General features: G+C 35.8%; 1 protein-coding gene across 2 annotated transcripts in view; it reads right to left on the bottom strand.

The window, feature by feature from the left end:
• Positions 1–7,057: 7,057 nt before the first annotated feature.
• The window catches only part of LOC117306761 (plexin-A2-like), a 90,122-nt gene continuing 85,513 nt past the window's right edge, over positions 7,058–11,666 (bottom strand). For both annotated transcript variants that reach the window (XM_033791255.1, XM_033791256.1), the window contains 4 exons: positions 10,575–10,787; positions 9,350–9,503; positions 8,057–8,150; positions 7,058–7,802 (listed from right to left, as the gene is read on the bottom strand). In XM_033791255.1, the coding sequence (XP_033647146.1) occupies positions 8,064–8,150; positions 9,350–9,503; positions 10,575–10,787 (454 nt within the window). In that variant the 3' untranslated portion in view covers positions 7,058–7,802; positions 8,057–8,063. The remainder of the gene's footprint in view (positions 7,803–8,056; positions 8,151–9,349; positions 9,504–10,574; positions 10,788–11,666) is intronic.

Below are 11,666 nucleotides of genomic sequence, written 5' to 3'. Positions count from 1 at the left end.
CCAGATTTCAAATGGGGGCTTCGGTGGAGAATGGACATCAAGAGGGGGGGGGGGGGGGGGGGGCACGTGCCCCCTGTATGTAGTAATGCTACTGAACCATTGACTCTACAATTGGAATGCACAGATATGTAAGCATTGTGACAGGGTAAACTAGTCTGGCCTGAACATCCGACGTCACACTTTGAGGCTCGTGAATTATGCTCGACACCTGCCTTGAGTAAGCAAACGGATCCTTACGGATGTATATTTGACCTTGCATTCATTTCACATGGCAATTCGCAGTCAAATCCTCCGTACATGTATTCTTTTAAAGACAACATGCATGTACAGTACGTACAAAGATTATGTGTGCTGCATGCAGAAGATAGAACGTGCAGCTGACAAAATCACCTCTAACACATCGACACACATATATGGAAAGCTTACGTCACATCACGTTTAAACAATGAAATCATTGTATCCAATGAAATCATTGGGTCTTTATCCTTGGAGATAAAAGATAGGGGACCAGTCTAAGACTTGTCAAGCACCATCATGTGCATTAAAGGCAGTGGACACTGTTGGTAATTACTCAAAATAATTGCTAGCATAAAAACTTACTTTGTAACAAGCAATGGAGAGCTGTTGATAGTATAAAACTTAATGTAAAAACGGCTCCCTCTGAAGTAACATAGTTTTCGAGAAAAAAAAAAAACATTCCACTAAAATATTTGAATCTGATTTTGAGACCTCAGAATTAGATTTTGAGTTCCCGAAATCAAGGATCTGAAAGCACACAACTTCGTGTGACAAGGTTTTTTTTTCTTCCATTATTATCTCGGAACTTCCAACGACCAATTGAGTTCAAATTTTCACAGGTTTATTATTTTATGCATATGATGAGATGCACAAAGTGAGACACCAAGTGAGAGGACTGGTCTTAGACAGTTACCAATAGTGTCCAGTGTCTTTAAGCCCCAGGTGTCTAAACTTCCTTCACAAACTCCTATCAATAACCAGATTCAAACACACTACAGAGCTGCATATAGAAGCTTACACTTTATTAGTCACCCAAATCATGACTCAATTAAACTTTCTTTGTTTTTTGTAATTATTTTTTACATAAAAATCATAACATATTTTTTAACATATCAAATAATTCATGGTGACCATTCAATCTTTACTCATTGCCCTGGCAACACACACCCCAGATTATAACAAACCAACCTGACCACCAAACTACAAAGCCAGTCAAATAAAAAAAAACATGCATTATCAACAAAACCCTATATTATTGATTTGTATTTACAAAATAGAGTTCAAATAAGTTTGGCATTCGAAGATGAATATTAAGAAGTCAGTCACAATTTACACTTAAATGTTACCACTACCACAAAGTTATAAAGTAAGATTAAAAACACATACATACAAACAGGTCATGTCAAATGAGACAATTAACAGGCGACAAGACCAAGTCAATCTTCACAAAGAAAAAAAACCCTGAATTAAATCGTTCACATAATTTACATGGAGCTAGTAAGACACTGGTCACAAGTTTCATCTTATGCAGCCAAAAATGTTCATATTTGCCTTATTTCATACAGCTAATATCAGCACAAAAACTATAGCTATGCACAGGGAATATTTCTTAGCAGAAACTGGTTACCAGCCAAAAGTCCATACAGTTTATATTGTTGTGACTGGTGCCATACCCATTTTCTGCTTAGCATAGACATTTGCTAAGCAGTATTTTCTGCTTAATAGCTTTATGAAATTGGACCCAGAGCAGTTTGTAAACCCCACACAAATTGCCTGTACAAATTGTCCTGGTGTAACAAGACCTTAACAGAATGGGCAACAGCCACACTAACAGCTGACAAACCTTTAAAGCACATTTGATCGTTAAACCTTATTTGGTTGATCAAATTGGGGTCACAAATTCACATTAATTTAATGCTTGTTAACATTTACTCTTAATTAGTGATTATGTCCTATGTACATCTAGCAATCAAGGAGATATCCAAATTAATCACTTCTTAATGAAAGCTTTCTTCTTGTTGCTGTTTTTTTTTTTGTGTTTCTTTTTTGCAATCCACAACAAAGCAGAGCGTTGCTACATTTTATTACAACCAACCGGGGTTTCCAACCAAACTTTATTTATATAAAGCCCATTGCAGCGGCACACACTGGAGGCCCACTAGACAAGACTAGTTCTTGAGAAGTCATTTCTTCTTGAACCGCCTACAAGTTTAACTTGTTGACACTCCTTGTTGTTATTGCATGTAACAATTACCCAGTATTCACCAACACATAGATATATCTACAGCATCCCCCCTAAACAAACAATGTTTACATATGGCTGTCAACAAGTAAAAAAGCCAACATGTCTTCCCAATCACAATAGAATATGTCAACTCCCAGATTATCTTATCAAGATTTTTTAAGGTTGACAAAGTCTAGACAACAACCCAATATAAACTCGTTACAGCACAGACTTGAGCAATCATAAAATACATAGTCGCTTCTTGTTAATTCTTCACTTCAAAGTATCATGCAGCGTCAATGAAAAGTGTTATTGTTTACCAATTTCAAACACACAAATGATTTTACAAAGAATAAAACTTCCTAGCCGGAAGCTCAACGCAGCCGGCTTGTATCTCTATGTCTCGAAGTTACGTTACTCTCGGATTGGTTAAACAGTCCTGGCAGGACCCACAGACACTCTGAGATGAGTCAGCCACAGGCGAAGGAGACTCGCTGGAAGCCAAGACTCAGGCACCATCAGGGCCCAATTTCAGAGTTGCTAAAGCAGAAAATGTTGGTGAACATTTTTCTACGATAAGAACAAACAAGCAGGATACCTGTTAACATTTGGTACTGGTGACATGGTATTTTAGCTGGTAACCTAGTCCTGGTTAGCATAACTTTTGTTGTGCTTAGCAACTATTTATGCTTTAGCAGCTCTATGAAATTTGGCCCCAATTGTAAAATGAAATTGTTGCGAGTTCTCACACCATAAAATGTAATCACTATGATTTACAGCTGTAACTGAATTCCATGATTAATTATGGATTGTTAAAGGTGTCTTTTTCAAGCAATACATTTTAATATCAAAATCATACGTCTTTCTGTGATAATTTAGGTCAGAACAACAAAAATGCTAATGATCACATCAAGCTTCTGTAAAAACTGGATGTCCCATTAAATGAATTTTTTTTTTCAACAATTAAGTGTGGAAGCCCAGTAAGGAGAAACAAAACAATGTGCATTGACACTTTTCAGAGGATATTTGCAATGGGTATAATCATTGTGAATTCTTTGGGGTGAAACGAAGCATCCATCATTGTTACACAGCATAAAGAACAAAGCTTCAAATATCTACTTGGGTATTAAGATCAATCTATGTCTAATCCCCTGGTTTATTAATGAGGGCTACTGCCCGACCTGGGTGTTCATCGCCAACTCATCTTTTTGAGATGCATGCTCTCTCTTGCAAGCTCCTTCAGACTCGGTGTCAATAGGACACTTTGGAATGTTAGGTGGCAGCAAACTTACCAGGTTAATTTCCATTGTTTACTTCGTTCAGAGCATTCGCACATTACCGAGAACAATGGATTTTACCTGGTAAGTCTGCTGCCATCTAGCGTCCCAAAAGTGCCCCACTGAAAACCTTCATAACTGATCTTTTTCCAAGATGTTAAGTTTAAAAAGATGCCAACATAAAGCTTTTGAGTTCAGATCTTCATAATTTAACGTGCAGTAATTGTTTCATATTAAGATTAAAGGCTTTGCCAATACTGATGATTCAATCATGGTGTGACAACTCAAAACCCACATGATCTAATCTTACATCATAAAGTACATGATGTCAAAGTCATTTTGATTTTTGCCTTTGCATGAAGCATAAACAAGCTCGACACCAATGTCTTTATCAGAAGATATTCAAACCATGGCCTGTTTATTCAACTTTGTCAGTATAAGAATACCATTTATATGAACATAATTAGGTAAAATAGCTTTAAAAAAAAATGCATACTCATTGATTGGGCCCCTTTTAAGTGTTACAGCTTCAAATTTTGTTTACTAAAATTAATATTATTGCTTACTGATATCATCTTAACAAGAAACCACACAACTGAAAGACAATAAACTCTGGATTCTAACTCTACATTCTTGCAAACAGAAAAGGAGATAACAAGACGAAGATTAATAGAAAAAAAAACACAGAGAGCGAAGTCAGACTTGGTCTGTATATGCAACATAAGTGACAAAAACAAGAAATTTACATCTTTTTGGGGGGAATATACAGCCAAATTAGTAAAAATTATTGTTTTTTTGTTTTTTTTACAATCGATGGTTGCTACATGACTACAAGCTAAATTGTCGCAACATATTTATAATTCTCGTCAAAATACACTCATTACAAAGCCTGTATACACCTTGGGTAAACTTCCAACAAGTATTTATACAATTTTAAGAACACAATTCATTTACTTGTGATTTTAACAACTTTGAAAATGCATTGATTCAAGAAATTGCTCTTTGGTTTCAAGAAGCTAAACATTGGCGCCTGTTGTGAATCATGAAACCATGTGTACATCCATAGAATTTATTACACATAAAATAAAAATATTTAGTAGTCGGACGCTTCCGCCCTAGCAGAGTCTTTCTGGGGAGACTTTGAGAAGGACTCTGCTAGGGTCGAAACATCAGGCCATTAACTATTTATTTTATACACCATAGGTTCTGTTTGTTCATTACGCAGTTTGCAACAGCTTATTCAATTTTGCTCACGATTACCCAGTTTTAGTTTGAATTGAAGAGTCCCACTAATGTATACAGGCTTTATGATGACATGAAGGTTAGAATCAATCCATCATTAAGCATCAGCTACAACCACGTTATCAAACTGGATTTACTTCACATGTGAAATCACAGCTTGAGTTCAATGAGCTAGTAGGCAAACTACTCTAGTATCTAACACAGCATAAAACACTGTCTTCATATTAATATATAACAATTGCATCATCTCTGTAGAACTTTCAGAAAACGCCAACATGATCTTAGAGAAACCTCCTGAAAAAAACAAACCCCAAACCCCTTTAAATCACACAATTAAATCTGTACAATGTCCCTATACGTATATATCAAGTACATATTTAATAATCGTCTTACTCTAATGATACAATCATGATTTCATTTCGTAAAGTTAAGGCCTAGTTTATTTATTTATTAGATTTGTTTAAAACTCTGCACGTTTGATATGCGGCTAAAACATTTTAATACAATACAAGGAATTAGGGAATGTCTATACACTGAAAGCTGTTTACCTAAAATGCAACTATTCACTTTTAAAATCTCTCTTATCTTTACTATTCACAGGATACAACTTTTTGACTTGAATTTCTCCACTACTTAAGCACATTCAAATCTTCCAAAAATAAATTCAGCAAAATTTACCTCTGAAAATGTTCATGTACTCAAAAAATAAAGGCCAAAAAATATCTTGGATAGAAAATTTCACATGAACTTTGTGAAAACAAAAGTGTGCATCAGTGAAAACTATATATAAATTGAGAGAGAAAAATGACGGATGTTCAAGAATTTATAAGCCGACTGAGAGACTTTGCTTAAGTCAAAATCCCTGAACCCTGAGGGTGGTCGATGGACTCGATGAAGCTTCAATGAAAAGTATTTCTGTAGTGTATGTCAGTTTAAACGCTTTTTTGAAGCTCTGAATTAGTCTAAGAATTCAACTAGATATTAACACAGGTTTATAGTGTAAAAATAATGAATGGATCGATATTTTAATGCTAGAAGAGTTAACCCTAGCAGAGGCTTCCTTCAAGAAATACTCTGCTAGGGTTGAAGCGTCAGGTCATTCCACTATTTCTTACATTTATACCATTAGGTAATTTTGGTTGGTGAGCAGTTTGAAACAGCTAATTCTGTTTATCTTCCAGTACGCGCTAATCCACCAATCAGATGCTCGAACTACTAAGGGGATAAAAACATATATACTACTTCCTCTGTGTTTTAACATACTTCCTCTGTTTTTATCACACAGTGCGTATTGGGAGTGTCAATGCGTCCCGCTCCGTATACGGACAGTGCAAAAATTACATTTCTAAACTTGAGTGCATGCATGCTGTTCATCGCGAAATAACGTTCTGAAATTTTAAACTATGCGCCTTGCATGTGAGACTCGAAGATAAATTTGTTATATGTGGAATACGAAAAAATATAGCCCGTCTGCGTCCCATATCCAACAAGGGTTGGATATGGGACGCAGAGGCGCTGTATTTTTCCGTATTCCACTCGCCCTTGTGTGGTCACTTATATTATAGCATTGGCTTACTGTATCAATCCATTGCTATATATTTTTATTTTGTTCTACAATAGATTGTAGCATTAACAGAGCATCCCGTACCAAGTTTATATTTTGTGAGAAGTGTTGCTTGTTATGTTCTTATTTTGTTAATACTTCTATGCCATGGATTATGCAGATATCAGTACACTAGTTTGAAAGTTTTTTAAACCATTTGGGGAAAAAATCAAACAAGCAGAGATGATGGAAATACAATAAGTCTCAAAATGGAGAGATATTGCATTGTCTTTAGAAAGATTTCCAACGATTTGGGGGTTAACAAAGAAGCATTAATCAAACTGGGATATGAACCTGCTACCTCTAGGTTTTCATCTGGTGCTCTACCAACCGCGTTAAACTCACCCTATTATGTGGTATGTTACTAACGATTCTAAACATACAAGTCAAGAAATAACATGACCGTAGATCGTCGAGATAATGTCCACATCACAAGTCTTCTAGTGCTATAAGTTTATGTCAACCTACAGAAATAGACCACCATTTACAAAATGCAACCATTCTAACATTTCAGATTGACTTCTTGGATATAAAAATTATGTAACACTCTGAGCAAACACTGTGAGATGTAAGGCTGACATTAAACTGAATTTACACAATCACTCAATTTTATATATTGTAGCGTTTTCTAATCCAAACCAGCACCATCACGACAGACTACTTCGGCACTGCCTTGAACTGAGTATGTTATCATTTTTCAGCATAAAAGTAAATTACAAGCCGTTATTCAGAATTTGTTCACCAAATAAACCATTGAGTCACAAAAACACTGAGAGAAATTGACTGAATTATTAAATACAATGACACAGACTATGAATGACAATTCAAAAACGTGACACTGTTACCAACTAACCGTGTCACTAAACAGAAATTCACAGTCATTACATGGCCGACACTGAATAACAGTGTCACTGAACTCCAATTCCAATAGGTGACACTATCACCAACTAACACCGTCACCAAGAAGTCATTAAATGGCTCTGACACTGAGTGACAGTAGGTGACTAAACTTACACATGGATGTTTGATTATGGAGGAAAATACAGCTAAACCTACTGGGACTTCAGTCATATTCACCGCCGATCGTCATAACCGTAGAATGTTTCTGTGTAGTCCACTGTCATCAAAGCAGAATGTGGTTGTCCTAATCCAAGACGTCATTCTACACCAATCAACCCTTCTTGATCAAACAAGAGTCCACTGAGAGTTTCCAACTGACTCCCTCTTAGTTGATTCCAGTTGCAATCAGTTAATTCCAGTTGCAACCAGTTTATTCCAGTTGCAACCAGGTTGTTTTTCCCAGTTGCAACCAGTTGATTCCAGTTGCAGGTTGTTGTAAACTGAATATAGATACATGGACTTGAAGAACATTCTAGTCTAGTTTCAGTTTGTTCCATCATGATTCATCCCTCCTTTGGCATGATTAGGGTCAAAATATCTATCAGATATAGAACAATAAAAATATCAACAATTGACTTCAAACTTCCATATTTTGAAAATTAAGCTTTGACATTTGTTTTCTTTTCACAAAGTTAAATAAATTAACAAAACGTTTGGAAACACAATTTGAAAAAAAAAAACGAAAAAAAACTTTGGTGAACAAATTAATAATGTGATGAAACGAAACGATTAAAGTTGCATAAGCAGACCAGACTGCTTGGTTCATTCACTGATACCTAATATAAAACCTACCTATTTCTTATAAGGTGTTGTTGAGATCTTCACACAGCTTGTCAAACTTTTCAGCAAGATTGTTGTACTCATTCTCCTCCAGGGCCTCCACAATCTAAGATAACAAACACCAAGAAATCAATCTTAATCAATTCAATTCTATTGATTAAATTAACATTTGTTTAAAGGAAGTGGACACTATTGGTAACAACTTAATATAATTTTTAGCATAAAAACTTACTTGGTAACGAGTAATGGGAAGAGGTTGATAGTATAAAACATTGTGAGAAATGGCTCTCTCTGAAGTGACTTAGTTTTCAAGAAAGAAGTAATTTTCCAAGAAATTTGATTTCGAGACCTCGGATTTAGAATTTGATGTCTCGAAATCAAGCATCTGAAACTTCGTGTGACCATGGTGCGACAAGGGTGTTTTTTTCTTTCATTAATATCTCGCAACTTCGAGTACCAATTGAGCTCAAATTTTCACAGGTTTATTATTTTATGCATATGTTGAGATACACCAAGTGAGAAGACTGGTCTTAGACAATTACCAAAGGTGTCCAGTGTCTTTAACACAAGATATTTAAATGATTTTTGGGGTTGAACAAAGAATTGACTAGAGTGGGATTCGAACCAACGACCTCCGGATTAACGTGCCGGCGCTCTACCAACTGAGCTATCTAGCCCTATATTGGCGGTGTCCCTATTTTGTCAATATCTTTGTTCGGGGGTGCCAGTCAGAAGCCATACAACCGTTAACTGCCGTGTAGCCAGGGATCACACCCAAATTACGATACAACCTGGGAAGCGGCAGCTAGGGGATCACCTTAAGGGGATGCGACTTTTTGTTTCAGATATCAATATAAACCACAAGGGAAACTGACTGGGTAAATTTGTAAATGATTTTTGGGGTTGAACAAAGATCCCTGGCTACACGGCAGTTAACGGTTGTATGGCTTCTGACTGGCACCCCCGAACAAAGATATTGACAAAATAGGGACACCGCCAATATAGGGCTAGATAGCTCAGTTGGTAGAGCGCCGGCACGTTAATCTGGAGGTCGTTGGTTCGAATCCCACTCTAGTCAATTCTTTGTTCAACCCCAAAAATCATTTACAAATTTACCCAGTCAGTTTCCCTTGTGGTTTATATTGATACAAGATATTTAAAATACAAATTCATTTACTAAGACGGATGTACAAAAACAATCTTTGGTCTAATGCCCCAAAACTTATTTTAAAAAAAAATTGCTACACTTTCAAGATGTTTAAATTTCAGAAGCACTGACTGGCTACACATTGAATGGAAACTTACCGGTCTCTTGTACGGTTGTGCATAGTTGAAGTATAACTCATTGAGGGCGCTCTTTGAGTGGAAGTCGTACTGATGCCTAACGGAATGTTCAGCTAGCATTGCACTCATGTCTTGATCACTGACAGCGGGGTAATTCTTGATGTCATTGTAATAGCTGTCACACAAAAAAGGCAAACAAAATAGAATTAGCTGTTACCAACCAAAATAAATTTGGGCTGACGTTTTGGCCCTAGCAGAGTCTTTCAAGCAGAGGCAATGCTTACAGGCAATTTGCAGGCAACCATCTGCACTGCATGTAAAAGGATTTGGGTACTTTTCAAAATGTCCACAGATTTACATTAAACTTACAGGATTTGACGATAATGATAGTAGAAAGCTCCCCTTCAAATATTACTAACTAAGGTTTTGTAGTTTTTGAGAAACGAGTAAAACTAGTCACAAAATAATTTTAACATGTAAAATCCCATTAACCAGTTATGGTATTATACCATAATCATAGCATAACTGGTTAATAGGTTTTTACATGCTAAAACTGAGACAAAAATTATTTGTTTAACTCATTTCTCAAAAACTACAGCACCTCAGTAAGTAAAATTTCAAGGGAAGCTTTCTACTATCATTATCTTCAAACTGTGAAAGTTTAATGTAAATCTGTGGACATTGTGTTTTGTGTAAGGAACAAGTACATAGACCCTTCGGCAGTATACAGCAGACATTTTTCTAATACTATCTTACTGTCCCCAAGACAATTATGTGGAAATTAACATGTGAAAGTTTTTTTCTCTTTTGAGATTGCCTGGAACTTGTTGCCTGTGCAGTGCCTTAAGGCCAAGTAAAAAAGATATATGTCTAGCGTCCCCGCCCGCTTCCTTTTTAGAGGGCGCCTCCTTTTACAGTTTATTTTTTATTTTATTTGTTTATGTACATTTTTTCTTTTAATGAAAAAGGTTATTTTAAACGATCCCAGCTAAAACAATCTGAATGTCTGGTCTGAATGTCTTGACCAAAATATTTCATTTATGTATTGTGTGTTTGAGCAGTAGATAAAAACAATAGATGTTTGACATTTTAAAAAGAATGGAGGCCATCTTGAAAAAAAAAAAAAAAAAAAAACCCTCCTCCTTCCTTTTTTTTGAGAAACCCGGATGCTAAACATGTTTCTTTTTTTACTCGGCCTAACACTGGTATAAAGAGATAGTACATTTTCAATGAACATTGTAATTACCTAGAGACCCATTCCTTGTAGCGAGGTATGTCTTTGGCATAGAGTAGTCTACTGGAGGGAGAATCCTTAGTCAAAGGGTGGTCTGAGACTGAACATGAGTCCATTAGAGTCTGACCAATGATTGATAGGCAAGCATCCACCGTCTCAGACTTGTAGATATCAAAAATGATATCGGGATTCTTGATGAGATTCACCCAGAAACGCAGAGGAAGACTACAAGGGAAGAAATCACAATCAGAAAAAACTAGTATCAATATACAGTACAAAAGCGTGTTATCATACATTAGATAGTTAGATAGATAGTTCCGTTTATGGCCAAATTACAGTAAAAACTAAAATTTATACAAAAATAATTTACATACAAAAATAGTTTACATATTAAAAAATATACCAAATATACATGACTTCAATGAGTAGGCCTATTGGGTGGAGTGTTCTAGTGATTCTAGCATTGTCAGATAACGGGTTTGGGTTCTACACCTGGCACCAATTTCATTGAGCTGCTTAAGCAGAAAATAATGCTTAACAATTTTCTGTTGAGAAGAAATAAGCCGCATACCAGTCACAAACTGGCTCAATTGGCTGCTTGGCTGGTAACCTTCTTCTGGCAAGCAAAATTTTGTTGTGCTTAGCTAATTTGTTTGTACGTCAGCAGCTCTATGAAATTGGGCCCTGTTTATAAGTAATACACTTAACAATCATTGGTTTGTCATTTAGATAAGAAAATAAAGCTGCTGGTCATGTGTGATGTGTAATGCTCATTAAAGAACCTAGTGCACTTATTTTTAAGAGAAGGGGCTTGCCCCTGTGTTACTGCTATGGTCTTTCAGCAATATGTGCCTCCTCACATTGTAGGCCTATTCCCTTTCTTAATTAATTAAATAATATATCTTTTTAAATCTAAAAACACAAAACATGATCATAGTATCACATTGTTTATACTCAAAATGACAAAATAAAACACCAAGTATTACAAAGACAATAAATTTAAAAAAAATCTGGATCAGCCAGATAAAAAAACAATACATAATATTATCACTCTGATAAAAACACAAAATAGAAAAAGTATCTCATAAAAATGTATACCAACAA

This window comes from Asterias rubens, chromosome 2 (assembly GCF_902459465.1).
Source record: "Asterias rubens chromosome 2, eAstRub1.3, whole genome shotgun sequence".
Lineage (NCBI taxonomy): Eukaryota > Metazoa > Echinodermata > Asteroidea > Forcipulatida > Asteriidae > Asterias > Asterias rubens.
Note: the sequence above shows the minus strand (reverse complement) of the source record. Positions and strands in the feature narration are given on the sequence as shown.